This window comes from Opisthocomus hoazin, chromosome 20, assembly GCF_030867145.1.
Source record: "Opisthocomus hoazin isolate bOpiHoa1 chromosome 20, bOpiHoa1.hap1, whole genome shotgun sequence".
Lineage (NCBI taxonomy): Eukaryota > Metazoa > Chordata > Aves > Opisthocomiformes > Opisthocomidae > Opisthocomus > Opisthocomus hoazin.
This window is the reverse complement of record NC_134433.1, coordinates 16996419-17016791: the sequence shown is the minus strand read 5'-3', so window position 1 is coordinate 17016791 and position 20373 is coordinate 16996419. Positions and strand designations below refer to the sequence as shown.

Sequence of the window (20373 nt, the reverse complement as noted above, 5' to 3'; positions counted from 1 at the left end):
GGTACACGATGGAGTCTTTACACAGTGTTTATGAACAATTGTGTCTTCTTCCTAACACATGTAATTTCTTCATTAAAAAGTCCACCAGGAAGGCCTCAAGCAAGGCAGATGGAGAACAGAGCACGCCAAATACAGCCCAAGCTCTGCTTCTCCAGCCAATTTCCAGCACGCACAGCAGAGCAAAGAAGAAAAGCAATACTATGCCTGTTAGAGAGAGGCATGGCCGGAAGGTCCCAAAGCGGCCACTCCTACACTCCAAGCCGCAGCCAACTTCTGACTCCAGGTAACAGAGGGGAAATGGCATCAGGAAGTCAGCGGAAGAAATCTGTGCAGCAGCTCAGGAGGTGGGGGGTCCTTCCCAGAAAGAGCTTGAGGGAAGCTGCATGGGGGGAATCAAAGGGGAGATGGATTAGTGGGCAGAGCGTCAGGCAGCCGCACAACTCATCCCGCTGCCCAGCACTGCACCCGGCTACCACTTTGTCTCACTGGTCTCGGTACCACGCGTGCACAGACAGGCAGATCTGCTCGCTTTGCTTTCCGAACTTTCCTCTCCTATTGGACGTACGAAACATCATGGAAATTAAAGACGGTGGCAGTGGCTGTAAGACAATGGGAACTGCCCGGCATCCATGCAGCTCCTGAGCCTCGGCCAAGCCTGTGTCTGTCGCTGTTGGACGTACACAGTTATCCAGGGATCTCCCCTCTCCATCTTCCCGTGGCAAACACAACGGCCAGCTCCAGCCCGCACGGGGCAGTCCTGCGCTCGCTCGCTCTGGTCCTCTAAACATCACCCCAGGCAGTCACCCGCGAAAGCGCAGTCAGGAAACCCAGACACTGAACAGCTCGCGGTACGCGCTGGCTTGGCCGCCCAACCCAGACCGTGCACACCGAGTCCTCTGAGAAGAGCCGGCAACCTCCCCCAGCAGCAGGGACCAGGCGGGGACGGCGAGCGCCGCGGGCAGACACACCGACCAACCGTCCCCGACTGCTGCGCCCGGGGGGCCAGGCACCCACCCAGGGACAGCCACCAGCGGGGCCGCAGGCAGCCCAGCTCCGCGAATGCCCCGCGGCCTTCGCTTGCCGTCCAGAATCTGAGCTCTCACTAATAATAAATAAGTCACCGGCTGCTGAAGTGAGCGAAGAAAACTCCCCCAAAAGGCTCATTTTGTCGTCAGCACACACCAGATGCGCACAGGGCACCTGGCTGCAGGCAGGACGCTCTCGCTACGGGCAAAGTACGGCTCTTCAGTGGAAAATCATGGAGCTGTGAGGATCTTAACTACAGAAAATACCTAGTTTTTGCAGAAACACGTTCCCTAAATCCATTCATATGATGCAACTGCTTCCCCCCCTCCTTCCTTTTTGCTGAGCTGCTTATGGGATTAACCTCTAAATCAAACCCTGCAGAGAGATGAAAGTTTGTACGAACCTGTCACCAACCTTTTTGCAAACGGTGGGGGGGGGAAAGACTTCCTGAAACTGCAAGGGCTCCTGCTCGGTAAACGGGCAGACAACAAAGACAACTGCGGGCGGAAAGGCTCTGAGACTGTTAAACAAACCCCCCGGCCTGTACCAGAGCCGTACCCCGTTCAGGACGGTGCCGCCTCCAGCAGCCCACGCAGCCCCTCCGCTGGGGGCTGGCATCCCCAGGGCACAGCAGAGAGGCCTCCTGAGACCCCCGGGCAGAGGCTGGGTGGGGGCGCGGGGTCCCCCTCCTCGCCCAGGGTGACCCCCGCAGGCGCTGGGGACGCGTCCCCCCCAGCAGCACTCAGCAGGGCCGACACGGGGGCCGGCAGCGTCCCCGTGTGTAACACAGATGGTGAGGTAACGACGGAGGAGTTTCAAGCAAGCTGAATCTGTTTCTTCTAATTAAGACAAAAATTCTTTGAAATTGTAGCATTTGGTGAAGTTGTAAAGGAAACTTCCACCACGCTGAGGAATCCCCCCCGCCCTCCTCGCTCGCTGCCCGCCGTTGGTGCCCAGCTTTCCTGAACAGCAGCTGTTCAGTTTCCAGAAGTTGCTCTTACCACGTGCAACTTTTGAGGTCTCTTGCAGCACCTCCAACATTGCAAAGAAAAGAAATATCTTCCATTTTAGTCCAGCATGTGAGCGCCAAGCTCCTACAACAAAAATGATTTATTTTTATTTTATCTGCAGAACCTACATTCCGTGGCGCGTGTGGGTTTTGTTTTCTGAGAGCGGAGCGATGGCAGGCGGCCAGCGAAGCCAGGCTTCGCGCCGAGGCGATGCTGCTGCTCCGCGGCTCCCAGCCAGCCGGCCTGGCCCAGCCTGCGCCGCACAGCACGCGGACTCCGGGGTCTGCGTCCACCCCCAGACGAAGCGCTTCATCCTCAGCCCCTTTGCTTCACTCCTACTGTCCACAGAGTTTAGATCGGCTTGAAAGAGGCTTTCGTCCCGGCTCTCGGTAAGCTGGACTCCTGTCCTGCTCGGTATCTGGACATGCAGTTGTGAAACGAACCTTCACCCCGAGGGAAGAACACGCTACGGAGCAGACAGCTCGTGGCCGCGCGGCAGGGACACCAACGCACTCGGCGCACTGCTCACCCCAGCGCAGCCGCAAACAGCAGCTCCCTCCTCCTCGGCACCAAGAGGAAGGGAAAGAAGATGGCACTGGTCGACTGTAAGCATAAAGGACAGGGCTGAACAGGCCAGGCAAACTCTTTGTCACCGGGAGCTTTTCACTCAAGCTGGTCTTTCCACACATGTCCTCCACTCCCCCAAAAACACTTAAATTCCGTTTAATCCAGGAATAAAAATCTCTGCTCTCTGGTGCAGCAAAGAGCAGATCAGCTTCACAGAATAACTGCTCCAGGCCTTCATTGACCCGTGGCCCACCCCCCGAGGCACCTCGCCCACCCGCAGCGGGGACCCGCACTGACGGTCCCCACCGGTCACGGTAACAGGTTTGCTCTGCATGAGCTGCAGCTTACAGACCCCGTCCTCCACAGCCACCGCAGCAAAACAGCCTGTCCGGAACACCGAAAGAAAAGCAGATTTCTGGGCTGTTGGCAGGTTTCCTTCAGGCACCCTGAAATGAAAAGCTGCTCACACCAGTGGGCTACAGATTACTCAGACAACCCTTGCAATTTTCCAAGAGTTACAGTGGCCACCCCAGCTCATACCGCAATAATTATCATGGACACAGGCAAAGCGCTGCTAAACGCCAAAAAATCTGGGATGAAGAATACAAGTTTCAGAGGCAAGTGTTTCTGACCTCCCTTCCTCCCTCCTCCTGTTTTTCACATAGCTCAGCTTCTTCGCTGCCTCCTATCCTCAAGCACCCAAGCAGCAAGCTGAGATTAGAGAGAAGACATCTGAACAAACAGCGTCTCCTGCCTTCCAAAACGAGCCCTAAAGCTCTCACAAGTCACTCCAAATGCCTTGTTTTAAGATAGCTCATCCCACAGCATGCACTACGGCAGTGCCATTTAACGCACTTCTGATAACACGGATCAAGTCATGGAAGTGCTTTTGCACACACTGCGGCTTGTCTCCAGCTGCGGGCAGGAGAGCAGGAATCACCCCTTCACTCTTCCCCTCTGCAAGGGCAGGGAGGAGGAACACGCATGGAGAGCATCATCTCCATGGTGACAGCAGGGAGGCAGCAGGCACTTTCCTTGAAAACGCTGGGTTTGGTCAGAACTGGAGCAGGAAATGAAGCAGCTGCAGAAAAACCTTCTCAATTATTTAGCTGGAAGAAACAGTCGAAAGCAACGTTTCTAAACCAATGGGCAGCAACAGGATCTTCCCTGGAAATCTAGGTAAGACACTGTCTGCTGAGGGCTGGCTGTGCCATAAACAGTCGAGACCTGATTCCATTCTAAAGTAAAGGGCATTTGTCCTTAGGCTAATGACTCGAGCAGAAAGCCCTGCCACACGTCCACAAGCATGCAATCCCCAAACCCACGTGGCTGCCTGACGTCACGCCTCTCCACGTATCCCATCCTCATGGCATTCCGAAGCAGCAGAGACAGCAAAAACAGCAACACCATTTCTAGGAATAGAGCCAAACGCATTAAACCAATAAAGTAATGTAAATGGCATAACGACTGCTTTTTCTGCGTATGGCACCAAACTCCATAACAACTTATCTAAAAACCACCCTGCTTAGTGCCTGTAACGAAGCAGCGTTACAGCAGCAGAAACCTCACTTCAACTACTGGAGCTGAACAGCTCTACAGCTGGGCAGAGCTGCCATCGTCCTCCTGTTACCCAGAAATACAGTAACAAGAAAGCCATTCTTTATCTTTCCCTTGCATTGCTTAAGCTACTCATTGTATTGCCATCTCTAATTCTGTAGAAGCTTTCTGCAGGAGCCCTGTCTCATACCTAGAAAGTCTAATGCATATGAAAAGTGCTGTTTAAATAAGACAACTGATGCATGGCAAGAGAGACATCAAATTACTGCTTAATGTTACTCAGGCAAACACACCAGCAGGTGCTGACAAACGGCAGTCACTTCTGCGTGCGTCTGGTCCCGAACCTCGGGGCTATGACAATGCACACCGGAAGCTAATTCAGCTGCGGAGCTCAGACGTATTTTTAATATGTTCAGTGATAACTTCCATTAGCCTTTGCAGTTTGTTCAGAAGCTCTGTGGGTGTGGGCTGGAAAAACCCCTTCATTTCCCAGAACTAACCAGCTCTGCTGCTGCTTGGGACGGGACCCAGAGCACACACTGGACAGCTCAAGAATTCCCTCCCCAGCCAGCAGAAGTCACCGTGCAAATTAATGCCCTGCAAGGGGCAGAATGAGACCCTGAGTAACTGAGAAAGAGGGAACGCTCGTTTTTTTGAAGGTGAGAAAAACCCTCTGACAAGACGGTGCTCCATTGCAAGCCTGTTTGGTACCAGCAGGGCGTTGGGCTTTCATTCCTGTATTTCCAGTGCCACCTTCTGTACAGAAGGGGAAACCTCTGAGTTTCAGGAGCTCCAAGGAATGCAACCAAAATTCTTCCCCACCCACGTGGGAACGCAGTCACTACTGAAATTAAATACTGAAAGATTTACATTTTCAGTAGCTCAACAGCATACTGAGTTTTGTCCTTAAGACACCCACATGTGCCAAAAACTTCTAAATTTACAAGGAAAGTACATCAGCTTCACTTTGTGTTTTCCATAAATAAGTATATTCTGGGATGGCATGTAATGGATGGCAGAAATAAACATCCAATATTATAAAAAAAAAATCGAATTGAAGTATAAATCTGGCTATAAATAACAAAACCTCCTGTTAAGTGAATTCACGGGACCATAATTCAAGTGTGTGAACAGGGATAGTTGTTTTTCTTCTCCATGTCATCCCGAGTCTTTCCCCAGGGACAAGTCTGCAGTGATTTTCAGTTCTGTTAGACTGCCTTACGGCCGCAGTGCACTGCTTTGGGAACGCACACCTCGTCCTCGAACACTCAACTTTACCCATACAAATGACTGCTGTAAACATTTGCTGTGAATATTTTTTTCATATTGCATCAAGAGCTCACAGGCACAACAAAAATCCCTAAGTTGAATTTTCTTGTCCCTAGTTCCACATTTAAATATGAAGACCAAACACGCTTTTTATTAGCAGCTGCCTTGTTTGTGTCTTAAGCCCCACAAAGCCACCCACCAGAGCTGGGCCTGGGCCAGTGACCAGGCAGCAATGCCCGGCTGCCCCCTCCCTGGCAGTGTCCAAGGCCAGGCTGGACAGGGCTTTGGGCACCCTGGGCTGGTGGAAGGGGTCCCTGCCCACGGCAGGGGGGCTGCAGCAGATGATCTTCAAAGTTCCCTTCTAACCAAAACCATTCGGTGATTTCATTCCCCATTCTGCTTTCCAACAGTGGATAGAAAATAAAACTTGATAAACTACATTTAGGAGGTTTTCCAGTGAGTCCATTCAGCATGGAATCTGGTACACGTAGACTTTCATTCAAAAGACAGACACGGTCTTACCAGCTCCCCTAACACAGGCACCGCACCGTCCTGCCAGATCCGGTAAGCTCTGAAGATGATTTGGAGTGGCCTTAAAACATCTCACCCCTTCTCACAGCAGCTGGAGTGGCACGGTTCCCACCCCCGGCTGGCAGCAGGGCTGCTGGAATAAAATCCAACAAGTGTCTTGAATATCCTAGGGCTGAACTGAAGAAGGTTCTTCAGCTAAAACTAGAAGAGCTCCCTGTCCAGAAACCGTAACTCCAAACTAGAGGCCGGACCGAGCTCAGTGTCCTCCTGGGAACAGGATCTGTATCTCTTATGATTGGACCTGAACACACACAAGGTGCTTGGACACCTCAGGGAAGACGAACGCTGCTCGCACTCTGTCGTTATACAAATTGTCTGTGCATACCGGGTCCAAAGGCTGAGGGAGGGAGCCCTGCCTGTTTCCTCTCTGGATTAGTTACACAGCAGAATGTTTGATGTCACATGTGCTAAATGAATACATATGATCTTTTACTGACCAGAAGAAATTAAATTCTGAAGGAAAAAAAAAAGTTTTGTTATTACAATGGGCACCACTGAAAAGAGTCTGGCCCCACCCTCCTGACACCCACCCTTGAGATATTTATAAGCATTTCTAAGGTCCCCTCGCAGCCTTCTCTTCTCCAGGCTGAGCAAGCCCAGCTCCCTCAGCCTTTCCCCGCAGGAGAAATGCCCCACTCCCCTCATCATCTTTGTAGCCCCGTCATTTTGCTTTGGTCTGGTAAAACTTCACCCTTCTCTCTGCTGCTCCCCAGCTAATTTAACAGCCTTTCCACGGCACAACAGTGAGCTTTCTCACTCCAGCAGGTTCCACATCCCTAATCGTCTTGCCTGCTTCTGCCAGTTTCGAAAAGTCTCGTCAAGTGAAAATCGGTGTGGTTAGCTATAGCCCAGCTGCAGAGCCAAACAAGACAGTATTCACACATTGCTAGTCCCGCTTCCTCAAACAGCTCTCCCCAAGACACCCACAGTAATTAAGAAACACCCAAAATCAATGTTCTTGCTAACAGTCCTTTGTAACATTGTCATTCGGACTGTACTGAGCCTCTGCTCTTAAACTCCATAGAAAAATGCCACCCTCACAGCACAGGGGTTCAAGGAATTCACAATATATTTTCTGTAATTATGAAATATTTTGCAGTTTCAAGTTACTTTTGCTGTTCTGTACTGAGGAGAAAACGTAGCCTCTGCGCTAGAAGCGTTGCTGCATTTCAGGGCCCTCCGATTCAGCTGGCTAGCTGGGGCGAGGCACCGCTCCCAGCTCAGGAGCGGGATGCGTGCCCCCAGCCCCAGCACCGGGTGCGAGCCCTTCCCCCCGTGCGGTGAGGGCGATGGCGGGGCTGGCGTCCCCCTGCTCTGCTCCCTGGGCTGCTGGGCCCGGCCCCGCCAGCGGGCAGAGAGCTGCGGGCTGTGCGGCTCCTTCCAAGAGCAGCCGGGGGTCCAGTAACGCTCCCTGGGGACTGCCACACACCCAGAGGGCTGCAGGCAGGAGCAGCCGGCCAGGGCACTGCAGCTGCCGTCCCGAAAGAGACCTGTGAACAGCCACCACTGCTGTACTTCTGCCTCAGCCCAAGCCCGAGACCTTTTCAGCAGGGTTAGGCAGATGAAACCTGCCTTTTCCTCCCCGCCCGCGCTAGGGCGTGACCAGTTCCTGCTCTGGTTTTACACTTCGCAACAGTTGTCCCCACCGTGTCACTTACCAGTACTTAGCTTCTGGACTCCTGTGATAATGCACCTCAGCCTGCTTTTAAAAGCCTCCCGAGCTCACAAACAGCTTCAGCTAACTTTTAGACATCCTGTAAGACAAAACGCTTTTATTAAAAAGCGCTTGTTCTCCCTTGTGTTGAGGATTATGCATACATTGCAGCAGCTAATGACTTCAAAACAGCATCTCAAAAGCATAATTGTTTTCTGTTTATATACTTCCATACCACCACCGCTAAAAGCCCGCCCTAACAGCAAATACGTCCATCGCCGAAGCCGTAACGCAGCCACAGCCACTAAGCCTGACCGCAGCTGCACAGCAGGCAGAGCAGCCGCGCGGTGTCTGCTCGGACAGCGAGACCCCGCCGCACGGCAGCGAGCCCCGCACGATGGCCGCGAGCCCCCGCCGCACGGGCTGCCCTTCCGCGGCCGGGGAGAAGCCTCCCGTGAAGAAACCGAAACAGGTCGGTCAGCTGGCACGTGCAAAAGGGCTGCAAGGCAGGGCCAGAACAAGAGGCTGCGGCTCCAGCTCCCATCTCCAGACCCCAAACCGCTGCTGCTTCACGCCCCACGCCCTGGTGTCACCCGACCACGAGACGCACGGCTGGGAGACGGCGGGCAGAGGGCTCGAGGCGCAGCGGCGGGCGGCTGAGCAAGGCCTCCAGCGCAGGGCCCGGCCCCGGGCAGCCTCCCCGGCAGGGCCCCGCGGGGTCCGGGGCCCGGGAGCGGGCAGCTCAGCACCGCGCCTCGCTGCAGAGCCCACGGCCGGCACCCGCGACCCCCGGCCGGCACCCGCGACCCCCGGCCGGCACGCCAGGCTGCTCGGACTCTGCCCCCTCCCTCGTGAACAGCTGGGTCACTCACCCCGCCAGGAGCACGCACCGAGCCTGCGGAGCCTCGCCGCACCGCACCGCACCGCAGCAGATCAGCACAGCAGAGCAGAGCAGAGCCCAGCGCGGGAGGCGGGAAAGGGACAGCCCCTCCCGCACCCTCCCGCGGGCAGCCCCCGGGGGCCCTTTATGGCCTCCCCCGCAGCTGCCCGGGCCGCGCAGCTGACGCCACTTTCCCGCCCAGCGCGCTGGGACGCTCCTCAGCGCTTCCCGGCGCCGAGGCCTGTGCGGGCCCCCCCGCAGCGCCTCGGGCTGCCGTGAGGGCCGGGGCAGCGGCGGGCGGGCGGGCTCCCGCGGGGAGCGGTGGCGGAGCGGTGCGACCCCGCAGCTCAACGCGCGGGGAACGCGGAGCAGCGCGGCGGCGGCGGCTCGGGGACGGGGGAAGAGCTGCGGGAGCGGCTCCGGGGCAGCGCGGGGCCGTGCTGCGGGCGGGCACAGCCCGCGCCCCAGCCCGGGGGCTGCGAGCCTGGCGGGGGGCCGGCGGGGGGCGGGGGGCTGGCGGGGGCCGGCCCGGCCCGGCTCTGCAGTGCGGCCGCGGGTCACCAGATGGCACCCAGCCAGACCCCGCCACCCCGCCTCGGCCCCCCCCGCACCCAGCCAGACCCCGGCCCCGGCCCCCCGCACCCAGCCAGGCCCCGTCTCGGCCCCCCAGCACCCAGCCAGACCCCCGCCCCGGCCCCCCGCACCCAGCCAGACCCCGCCCCAGCCCCCGGGCCGCAGCCGCCCCGCCGCAGCACCCCGTGGTGCGGGGCTGGGGGTGCCACGGGGCGTGCGGGGGCTGGCACGTTACGGAGGGTGAACGCTCTCCTTGCGGTGGGATTTTTTTCCCTGGCAAAGGCACGTATTTTATTCTCAGGGGTACAAATTGATGGGTTCATTCCCCTCGCCACCAAATATCAAAACCAATAACGCCGATGGCTGTGTGCTGCGTCCAGCCGGGCCCGCGGTAAGTGTACGAGACGCGCGGCCTCGAACAGCACCGGCTCGTCTCCTCGCGTCCTGCGAGGAGGGGACCTGGGACACGAGGGGGATCCGAGCGGAGCCCGGGGAGCTGCACAGCCAGCCCAGCTGCGCGGTGAGCTCGCAGGGGACAGCGAGCGGCAGCCGCCACACCAAGCCGGACAGCGCGAGGCCGGCTGCGCTGGGTTGGACTGAGCGAACTGCGGCCTCTTGGGCTCCTCTGCCACGTGTGGGCTGGCTGCTGACGGGGACCGCTTTGTGTTGAGCTTCACGGGGCTCCAACTCCAGCTGGAACAGAGCAGTCGATGAGAATCGCTGTGCATTTGTAAGAGAGAAGCTGGGTCCTCCTCTGTTGGTCCGGTCCCAGCCGCAGGAGCAGCAGCAGAGATGTCCCCGTTTACACCCGCTTGCGCCCTGACGCTCCTCTGCTTCACTTCGTGACTTTGAGCTCGCCCAGATCCCCCCCAGTCCCGGCTCAGCCCCAGCCAACGCCGTCGCACGGTTTCTACAGGGATGTAAAGAACAGCACTGTGTTCCCAAAGAGCTCAGTCACTTCATGGACATACACAGCATAGTACACATATGGACACAAAATATGTTATTTATTGTGAATTTTGCAAAGACACATTTAAGCAACAAAATATACATTTGTGAACCTTTAGTTTTATACATAACAAATACAATCTGCTACCATAGCAATAAATTAAATGTACATTATTTACAACAGACATAGGCCACCAGGAACTACAAAGCACCGCCTCTCTACATAAAAAATAAACTTTGTCAGATACATTTCTTCAAGATTTATTTTCACTCTATAAATTTTCTTCACATTCTAATGATACAAATTCAGCATGTCCCTTTGCAGGGTATACGCAGTGCTACATTCATTAAAACATAACGAAAGCATGCTCTAGGACTGGGGAATGACAGACTCTTTGCCAGCTCTAGTGGAACAGAAGTTGGAGCATCAGCAAAGCAACGTGAGTGCAAGGTGCGATCTGCAGAGGTGCTGAGCTCCAAGTCCACCGGCCGAGTGGTTTTAAAAGCAGTTATCAGCACTAAGCACCTCTCGCAGCCAAGCAAAGACAGCCGAGAAACTTCAGCCCCGCTTAACAAGCCCATTCCTGCCAGCGACGCATCCTGGCCCCTTCACCTGCCATGCCTGAAGACCCTCAAAACTCCGGAAAGAGACTGAGTTTGTGCTTATGACCCCCTCTTTTTGCTCAGAAAAAAAGCACTTCCATGTTGTGCTAAAGTGTAATCCTGTGCTTGACTTTGTGGGATTTCAAGAGGATGCAAGTACACGCTGAGTGCTTTCCTGAATAAAAGCCCAGACAGAGCAGCAGCTCGCTGCCAGCTCTCCGGAGCTGCAAACCAGTCCCCAGGGCTAACGCTGGAGACGCTGGCAGAGGGGAGCAGGGTTCCCTCCCCGCTCTGCTGCGAGGGCTTGGAGCCCCCAGCACCGGCGCTGGGGACCTGGACCTGGCCGGCCTCTGCCCCTCACCAAGGTCAGGAACTGGTCCAAGCCAAGCGGCAGCCAGGGCGCAGCAGGAGCAAAGCAGGGGACCGAAACCCCAGCGAGACGGGGAACAACCTCCGCGACGGGAGAGACCTCGCCACGCAGCCGGGGCTGCCCCGATCCTGTCCCAGCTGCGCTTCGGAGCCCCTTCTGCTCCCCGTGCGAAGTCACTTCCGAGGTCATAGAAGTTACGGGCGCGTAAACGGTGGGGATCAGAAAAGAGAACACACTGCCCAGTAGTTTTAGTGTCGGTTAAGGACCCTTTCTTTTATATATATACATATATATGTGTGTGTATATAAATAAATCCTTTTATATATGTGTATATATATGTGTGTGTCACTTACAAGCACAAAACATCTTGCAGTATATATACAGGAACACCTGCACCCGCTGCTGGAAGTGCAAATGCCTCCGAGGGTTCACACATCTGCTCAGTCCCCAGCACCGCTGCGGGGGAATTCGGGACAATTTGGGGGCTGAAAGGAGCACGCCACGCACACCCCGCTGCAAGGCAGGGCAGGGCGCAGAAGCCACGCTGCCGCCTGGCTAGGGCAGGAGCTGCACAAGCCCAGCTGGTATTAAGGATGTTGTAGCTGGTATTAAGGATGCTGCAGCAGGTTTTTACAACCAGTCGTGAGGAGTGCTGTTGAACACGGCCCAGAGCACACAGGAGCTGCTGGCAAACCTTGTGCCAGACCTGGGCTCTGGGCCCCGCTGCCGTTCCAGTGGGCTGGTGCAGGGAAAGGCGAGTCCAACACACTGCATCTCTCTCCCTGAAGCTCCACGCTGCCCTGCCTGCCTGTTAACCCCATACGAATAATTCTACAAATCAGTGTAGGTCAAAAAGGAAAGTCACAGTTTCAAGTAAAATAAAAAGCAACCACCAAAAATGAAAAACCCAGGTGACAGTAGCCACTGCATCTTCTGCTGAAAGATCTCACGGAGATCAACACCCATGCGAACGATGACGTCTATAGAATCAAGCAACTTCTCAGGGAAAAAAAGCAAAACCAGGAACAGACCCTCGAAGCAAGTCGCTGCACCAGCCAGTATTTCACTGTGCGGCAGGAGGAAACCAGACCAAAAGCTTCTAAGGGAAGAACTGGGGGTGGGTTTCAAAGTGCTACCGAAGCATCGTCAGACAGAAATGCTGCACCGCAAAATACGTGGCACCCAAGACACCCAGAGCTGGCTACGGACCGGGCTAAGCACACTGTGCTTCCCCTCTTCCAAAGAAAACCTCAAGATTTGAACTCTGTTGAAACGCAACTCACCGAACGCAGGGGGGAGCGTCCCCACCAGCGGTTTTCGGCATTTCCCAGCCTTCACAGCACGCCTCGTGCCTGTGAAACTGTTCTCCGCCTCTCCCACAGCGCGTGTTCCTCCTTCTGTCCGATTCCTCTCCCATTAGGGCTACAGCTGTTTCTTTTCAAACGGATAAATTACAGGCACAAGTGGGGCCACGAACCGCACGTGGGGGCTGCCAGGTAGCACCAGGCAGAGCGTCGGCTTGTGGAGCCGGCTCGGTTTGGCTCAGCTTTGCTGGGGCCCGGGGAGCGGCGACGGGGAGGAGGGGACGTGATGGGTGCCTTCTACAAGCCCTTGCCCCAGCGAGGTGCACGCTCCGGGGCTGCCGGAGCCTTCTGTGCCCCTCGGGGCTCCAGCTGCCTACAGTTAGCTCTGGCACTCACAGTTCTGTTGTCACCAGCAATCACGAACTCAAGGAACTGCTTTCGCTTGAGACTGAGAACCTTACTTCAGGGGGGTCTGCCAAGGTCACAGACCGTGGTGAGGGGGAGCGAGCGTCTCTGCAGCACTGCAGCGTACCTCTCAAAAAACCGATACGGGAAATCCATGAGCAATGTGAAATTCAGGGACAGACGTCAGTAAACTTTAGGCGAAGTTCCATAAAAGAGCAAAGGATTTCTTGGCATGTTGAGAGAGGTATTTTTTTGGAAAAGGGTGTTACAGGGAAGTCACCTTGCAGAATTCATAATCCTCGTCTTTCAAAAGAAACAAGAGCACATTCAAAAGCAGCGGGGCAGATTCTGCAAGGGCTGGAGCAGCCTCATGCCATCCAAATCACTGGAGTTCTACGCGTTTGCTTGCCTGGCGATCCAACCCACAGGGCAAAGCAGGGCCCACTGCGTAAAGCCACCCTCAGTACCGGCTCTGGTACCTAGACACACTACAGCTTCAGCTTTGGTTCGTCTTCTCCAGGCCTGTGCTCAGAGCTTCAGGCAGGGAAAAAGCAGGCAGCCCACATAAACTCTTTCCGAAGCTGCCGACTGAAGACGAGCCGGCCCCGGTCAGCAGCTCTGCTCCCCCAGGACCAGTTTGCACGCCCCCCTCTTGCGCCAGAAACTGAGTAAGTATGGAGTAAGAGGCTGCATCTGCCCTAAAAGTTTTGTGAGGTGGGTAGCGAGCTGGGGGGAGGCAGGAGGGGGGCAGCTGGTGCTGCTGCAGCCCCTGCTGTGCTGGGAAGAGCCCCCCGGGCAGCGCCGCGGTGCAAATCTTGCCCCGTTGTCTCCAAACAGAGAAGAGCAACGGCAATCGACGGGGCGGGGGAACTGCCCCGGGGCCAAGCAAACGGTCATTTTGCCCCGACCATCCACCCGTCAGAAGAACAATCACAAAGCCCCCCGTTTCCTCACTGATAACGGCAAATAAAGCATGGAGGGACCTGAACTGCGCAGGAGGGTCTGTCCTGCTTCCCCCGTGCCCGAGAGGTGCCCAGCCGGCACCCAGCAGCCGCAGCGCCCGCAGGACGACGAGACACGGCACGGCGGCGGGGACACGGCGTGCGGCCGCGCACGTGTGCCACGCGTGACGTCAGAGCCAGATCTCGTCCCGCGGCGCAGACGGAGGGGTGCGGGGGGTCTGCTGGCGGGGGGCTCACCCGGTGGGAAGGCGGCTGGGGCCCTGCCGGGCAGCGACGGCAGCGGGGAGACGCAGAGGCGAGGGCATCTCGCTGCCCGCGGCCCGGGCGCGCGTCTTCCCACCGGATGCTGAGGAGTTTTCCCTTTGTTGAAACAAAAATTCCCTGCAGAGAAGAAAAGGATGGAAGTGTCAGGGACTGCGGCAGGAGAACACGGGCACTCCCGCAGTGACGGCTGCGTGGCGCCGGCCCCGGGGAGGGAGCCGAAGCCGTGGCAGTGCCCGTCCCAGAGACCCCAAGCCGCCCGCTGCCCCCCAGCCGGGAGAGGGGAAACTCTGTGAGGGGCTGAAAATCACAGCTTTTTGAGACCCACACTTTTGGAAATGGAAATTCCTCCCATTTCACGTCTTATGGGCTCTTCTGCTCAGCTAGGAATTTCCCAATGAAAACCCTGATTTTGTGACATAGAAAGACTCCAGGAACCCGAGCTTGCGAGAAAACCAGTAAATAAATTCCTCGTGGCTTGCAAACACCTCCTGTGTGAAAGCACCCACCCGTGCTGGTGGCCCCACGCATGGGCAGAAGCCGTGCCACCGGACGGAAAGTCCCCAGCCACCGCGAGCCCAGGCCAGGCACGCTGCACCCCCTTCGCCTCTGCCCATCAAAGCCACCTCATAAATCAACGCTTTCCATCTGGTTTTTGGAAGGGGTAAGGACACCTGCTCTGCTTTCCACCCCCAGTGCTGCCCTCATCTTACAAAAGCATTTAGGATGCTTTAAGATATATGATTGATCAAATATTTAATAGCAAACAGTGCAATTAGCCAATGTCAGCTGCCTTTGAAGGACACACCTCGCTCAGAGCACCAGAGCCGGGTTGTCTTGCACAGCGCCGTGTCACTAACACTCACCTTTTACAAGTTCATGACTTCTGCTTCCTGCTAGTGGCTCTAAACAAAAAACAGAATATGGGTTGGGTCGCAAATAAAGGGGCGAGAAGTCATGAAATCCCTTCCCCTGCCCCTCCCTGACTGCCTGCCCCTCGTGGGCTCTGCCTCCTGCTCCGCAGCCCCCGCAGCCCTGGACCCCCATGCTGCCAGCGCCGCGAGCCTGCAGCCGGGCAGGGCAGGATGCGGCCACACAGCTTCTCGCCCAGCCAGAGCTGCCGGCACCTACCGTGCTGGAGCTGCCGTGGCTGAGCTTGTCGAAGCGAAACTTCAGGTTTGACCTTGGAGAGTTTCTGTTCTTTATATCTGCTGGAGGGAGGGGAAATGCAAAGAAGAAAAATAATAATCTCTGAACACAAATATTTGCTGAAGCTGTAGCGCTGACTGACACCCGACCAGCCTGACAGCCAGGCACTTCAATAGACTGTCACAAGTGCTACCAATATTTAGTCTATCTTGGCTGAATGTTTGGCAAAATCTGTACATTAAATGTTTTTGATGGAACAAATTGAGGCTTAATTACATTTCACAGTCTTTCTACTGGAAATGCCACTGAAAAGGCTACAAGAAATGACTGATCCGTATAATGTATGGGTGGATTTCCATGTTCTTGGCAGGAAAAATACAAAATAAACACTTTAAACATTAAAAAGGGCTGGATTAATAGTTCAGAAAATTGCTGATGAAGCAATGAGGAGGACCTGTGGGGTGCTGAGATACAAAAAGCCAGCCAGCCTGCACTCTGCCGCCCAGCTTTCCCCCCATGTTGCTCCCAGCCACGGAGCTGTGCGGGGTGGATTTTTGCCTCCCTGGCTGCTCCACAAACGGCTCCTAAGCCCACGTTGTGTGTTTTCATTCCGACCCTGGTGCCTTCCAGCGGGTGCTCGGCTGCACGAGGAAATCAAAGCCGCGGGGACCTGCTGGCGAGGGGCGAGCGCTGCAGACACCCCCCAGCCCCAGCCCCACCGTGTCGTCAGCGGTGCCGTCACCGCAGCACGCACCAACAAAGGGCCCACTTCTGCCAATTTTACCCTGTCGAATTGCACCTCATTTTGCCAATCATCCGACCGAAGCGGCTGGAGTCGGCAGCAGAGTAAGTTAGCAGCAGGGGTAACGGAGCCAAAGCAAGGGAAGCTGCTTGTTTATTAAATAATTTGTGAGTCATGGCTCGGTCCTTGGAGACAGCGAGTTTCCACGACTACTGCACATGTCTGTCAGGGGAGAAGGGAGCGAACAAAGCCACAGCAAAAGCCACTTCTGTGCTCTGATTTAGAAGGGAAACAAACTCCCGGTGGAAATACAGAACTAAAGCACATGTGGGTGCCTCTCCAGAGCAGCCCCATCGGGATCAGGGCTTCGGGCCGAGTGAGGGCTTGCCCCACATCCCGCAGGATGCCCGTCCTGCCAGGGCGAGCACAGCCACCGCACTGCCCCATCACCTTCAGCAGCTGCCTGCAGCCCAGGCAAGGCTGGGGAGGGGGCTTCTCTGTCCCAGAGCCACAGACCCCGTCCCAATCCACCGCTGCGGGATCCCAGGGGCTTCCAGGGGCTCCAGGAGCAAAGGTAAAGCCGGTGTCCCCCCACCCTCCCGTGCCCCCACGACCCACCTGTGGGGCTCCTGCTCATGATCACGGGGGTGGCTGCGGCCCCCACGCTCGGGCTCTCGCTGCCGGGCGAGGCGCTGTAGACGAAGACGTCCTGCTTGAACGGCGAGGCCGTGGACGGCTGGCTTCCCTGCACGGGGAGAGACCAGGGCACAGCTTTGTCCTGTGCACCCTGCCGATGCCTCGTCACACCCCTGCTCATCAGAGCCCTGTGATGCGCCCACTCACAGGAGACCTTGTCCTGACGGAGCTCGTCGCGCCCCGGCATGCTGAGCGCTGCCCAGTGCTCTGCAAGGCTCTCTGGGGTGTCCCACCGAGCACCCCGACCCTGCTCCTCCCCGCACCCGGGGCCGGGTTGAGCCCCTCAGTGTCAGCAGGACACATCCCCAGCACAGAGACCACCCAGGGGTCTGGTGGCAGCAGCAAGCCGAGGGGTGCGTGGAGCTGCGGGGTCCCCAGCCCGAGCACCGCAGGGTGGGCTCGGTGCCTACCACGCTGTCGTACTCCTCCAGGGTCTCGCTCTCGCCCGCCGTGCTGCTGAAGCTGCTGGTGCTCGAGGAGGAGCGGGAGATGTTTGTCCTCCCGTTCTCTTTCAGCTTAATGAACGGCCTAGAAGAGAGGTGAAACCCGGAGAGCGCGTGGTTGTCACCAGGAGAGCCGTGTCCTTCAGCCGACAGCAGGGACAGAGCCTCCCGCGCACCCCGGAGCAAAGCAGCTGCCACAGGGACAAACCTAGCAGGAGGTTTCTGTAACGAACCATTCCCAAGAGCTCGGGGTAGAGCAGCTGGTGGGTGCCACCAGCAGAAACCCCTGAGCCAGGCTGAGTCCCCGGTGGCAGGGAGGGATGGGCACCACGGGCCTTCCCAGCTCGCGTGCTGTGAGGGTTAGGGCAGCTTCTGCCAAACACTGCTCTTTGCTCTTCTTCTTTCTAAAGACGGTTATTTTCAGACCATAAAGGAGCTTTGCTCATGAATCATGAGAATAATTTTGTTTCCTCCCTTAATATCAAACATTTATAGTAAAACCTGGAGATGGTTTTGTCTGACAAAGTTCCTGATGGTCTGTCAGCTACAGGGTGACGTGAACTCTGGTCGGAGGAGGCCGGGGCTCCTCCCGGCTCACCTGTCTTTGTTGGGGCAGATTTCAGGGGAGCTGGGGTTGGACGAGGTTTCAGATTTCATCTCTTGAGAAGAATGTCCCAAATCTGGTGTCTTCTGGGCTCCAGAAACACTGTCGCTGAGGGCACAGAGAGATAGGATGTGCGAGTTACACAAGAGACTTTAAAAGGATGGTCAAATTAGATTCCCTAACACCAAATGCTAAACTGTAACAGGTGCTCTCTGGATACCACCACTTCGATTTGAAACAGAGAGAAGGGATCCAAGGCACCATCCCTCGAACACAGCAAAAGCAGCTCTCGTTGCTGGCTTGTGTGCAAAGGGGAGGCTGCACCCCAGGCAAGGTCTCCAGCACCCACCAACAGCTTCTCTGACGTTTAACACTCCATAGGGGTTTTAACCTTAGTTACCAGGGCGATGTCAAACTTACCACCTCGTCCTGCTCTCCGCCTGGCTCTCAGAGCCCGTGTGCAGGCGAGGGAACAGCCCTGAACGGCGCTTGATGGGGCTCCGGGACTGGTTCTTGGCAGCAGCTGCTGGTACGGGGGGCTGAAAGCAGAGAACGGTCCACGCTGAAGAGCAAAGCTCCTCCCCAGCAGCTCGTAAGACCTGACATCCTACGAGGAATTATGCTGCCCGCAGTTCTCAGCCTGTGCATCTACAAAACATGTAAGGCTAGATTTTCTTTTATATCTCCTTCGTACTTTGGGGCTGAAAACCCCAGGAAGCTCATCTTCAGTTCTTCCACAAAACGAACTCAGCTTGAACACAGCACTCATCAAATCACGCTCCGCTCTGCTCAGATCTCCTCCTCACCCCCCCACCCACTGCCTGCGCAGGGGATGCCAGGCTGTGTCAGTGCAGCGCAGGGCCCTGCCAGGCTGGGGAGGGAGGGACGGACAGAGGGACGCGCGGTCACGCTCACCGAGAAGGTGGTCTTGGTCACCTCTCCGCTGTTGTGCGCGATGCCCCCGCTGAGGCTGCCCGGGATGCCGCCGCCGTGGTGCTTCTTCTGGCTGCCCACCATCGTCTCCATGGAGTGGCTGCGCACCCGGATGGCTCTCTGCAGCCGGAGGGGACAGGGCACAGCACGTCACCACCGCCCCACGGGGCCAACGACCCCCAGCCCCCTCCCCAGCCCCAGGTCCCTCCCAGTGCACACCAGAGCGTGACCTGCCTGGTCCTCGCCCCGAGAGCCAGCGTACCCCAACAGCAACCCCCGAGAGCTGCCAGCAGCCATCGCTCGGCGCAGCCGGGGACGAGCCACCCCTCGGGCAGCCGCACGGCCACGACAAGGTCAGCTTCTCCCCCGACTGCAGCCATGGCACCCGGAGCAGCAGCCACGAGCCCCGGAGCCCTGCCTCCGGCCCGGCGCCCAGCCAGCCCCACAGAGCCCGGCAGCAGGAGCGGGGACCCCAGCCGAGTCGTCAGGCAGCGTTCAGAGGCAGACCCCCGCAATCCCCCCCGGACTCGGAGAGGACAGGTCCTACGAGGAGCCTCCTGCCCTGCTCGCTGCCTGCACCTCTCCATCCCGCCCCGGAGCATCCCCAGAGCTGGAGGCTTCACAGCTACGCAAACACACTTCAGTGCTTCAGCATCCGTATGCTGGACCAATACGTTCAGCCTGAACCTCTGCTGCTGCTGGTCTGGCCTACCCATCCCTGCAGGAGACCCACGGACGAGCTGCGCGGCGTTGTCCCCACGGCAGCCACAGACCCCCTGTTCCCTTCCGCCTTCACCCCTCCCAACAAGCAGCCCCCTTCCACACTCCTCACATCAGCCTCGCTCCCTCGGGCTCTGGACACGCTTTTCTCGGACTGCCCTTGCCTGAGCCACGCGGCTTCTGCTGCCGCATCCCCGCGGCCGGACGCAGCAAACCAACGACCACGACTGCCGCTGCAGCCCGACCCCCCGGCCAAAGCCCCCCGGCCTCCTCCCGGCCGGGCCGAGGGCTGAGCACCCCGCACAGCCTCAGCACCTCGCTCGATCGGCAAACCACAGCCTGCCCTGAAACCCCGCGCCCGTGCTCACAGGAGCGAGACGCCCAGCGCCGGGCCCCGCGCTCCCTCCGCCTGCCCCAGAGAGCCGGGGCACTGCCGGCTCCCGCGCCCAGGGATGCCCATGGCCAGGCACGCACTGCCCGGGCACGGAGAAGCGGCGTCGAGTCCGACCTGCCCCCGCGGCAGAGCCCGGAGACGTGCCACGCTGGCTCTGGACACGGCGGGACAGCCTCCGCAGAGCTCTCTGTGTCCCCTGGGACGGGCCACAGCCGGGCTCTGTGAACGTCGGCAGCACGGGTCGGGGCAGAGGACTGCTGTGACCTGCTTCGACTCAAAATGTTGCAGGCAGAGCTGCGCATGCCGGAGGCAGAGACCTCCTGCAGATCCGAACGCTCGTCTGGGTGCTTCAGCAGGACCTGAGCTATTTTTAAAGTCTTCTCTCAGATGTTGTCCCCATCACTTACAAATACGACCACGAGATCTTTTGAAAGTCTGGCACGCGCTATGAAAAGCAGCAGTGAAATGCACAAGTTAAAAAAACCCCTACAGCCGTATTTTAATCACTGCAGTCCCCATAGCAACGGGAGCCCAAACGGGACGGTGATGCCCGTGTGCCGACCGCAGGGCAGCTCCTCTTCGCAGCTGCTCCCTTCGAATGGCGGCTGCGCTATCCACCGCGCCACGGCTGCGGCTCCTCCAGCCCCTCGGGTCCCAGCTCCAGGTACGGGGCTCTCGGAGGCCAGCAGCCAGCGAGGGCCAGAGCCCTGCA

The 20373-nt window shown here is 57.3% G+C and overlaps 1 protein-coding gene and 1 long non-coding RNA gene across 10 annotated transcripts in view; both read right to left on the bottom strand.

Moving 5' to 3' along the window:
• The window catches only part of LOC142363754 (uncharacterized), a 29179-nt gene extending 20414 nt beyond the window's left edge, over nucleotides 1–8765 (bottom strand). For all 3 annotated transcript variants that reach the window (XR_012765927.1, XR_012765928.1, XR_012765929.1), the window contains exons 1-2: nucleotides 8547–8765; nucleotides 7679–7774 (exon numbers count right to left, since the gene is read on the bottom strand). This is a non-coding gene — a long non-coding RNA (uncharacterized LOC142363754). The remainder of the gene's footprint in view (nucleotides 1–7678; nucleotides 7775–8546) is intronic.
• Nucleotides 8766–14050: 5285 nt separating this feature from the next.
• Nucleotides 14051–20373, bottom strand: part of RAP1GAP2 (RAP1 GTPase activating protein 2) — a 70807-nt gene continuing 64484 nt past the window's right edge. For 6 of the 7 annotated variants that reach the window (XM_075439936.1, XM_075439938.1, XM_075439941.1 and 3 more), the window contains 8 exons: nucleotides 18530–18667; nucleotides 18035–18153; nucleotides 17609–17722; nucleotides 16978–17095; nucleotides 16490–16616; nucleotides 15112–15191; nucleotides 14847–14885; nucleotides 14051–14100 (listed from right to left, as the gene is read on the bottom strand). In XM_075439936.1, the coding sequence (XP_075296051.1) occupies nucleotides 14877–14885; nucleotides 15112–15191; nucleotides 16490–16616; nucleotides 16978–17095; nucleotides 17609–17722; nucleotides 18035–18153; nucleotides 18530–18667 (705 nt within the window). In that variant the 3' untranslated portion in view covers nucleotides 14051–14100; nucleotides 14847–14876. The remainder of the gene's footprint in view (nucleotides 14101–14846; nucleotides 14886–15111; nucleotides 15192–16489; nucleotides 16617–16977; nucleotides 17096–17608; nucleotides 17723–18034; nucleotides 18154–18529; nucleotides 18668–20373) is intronic. The other variant, XM_075439937.1, reaches the window with a different exon arrangement.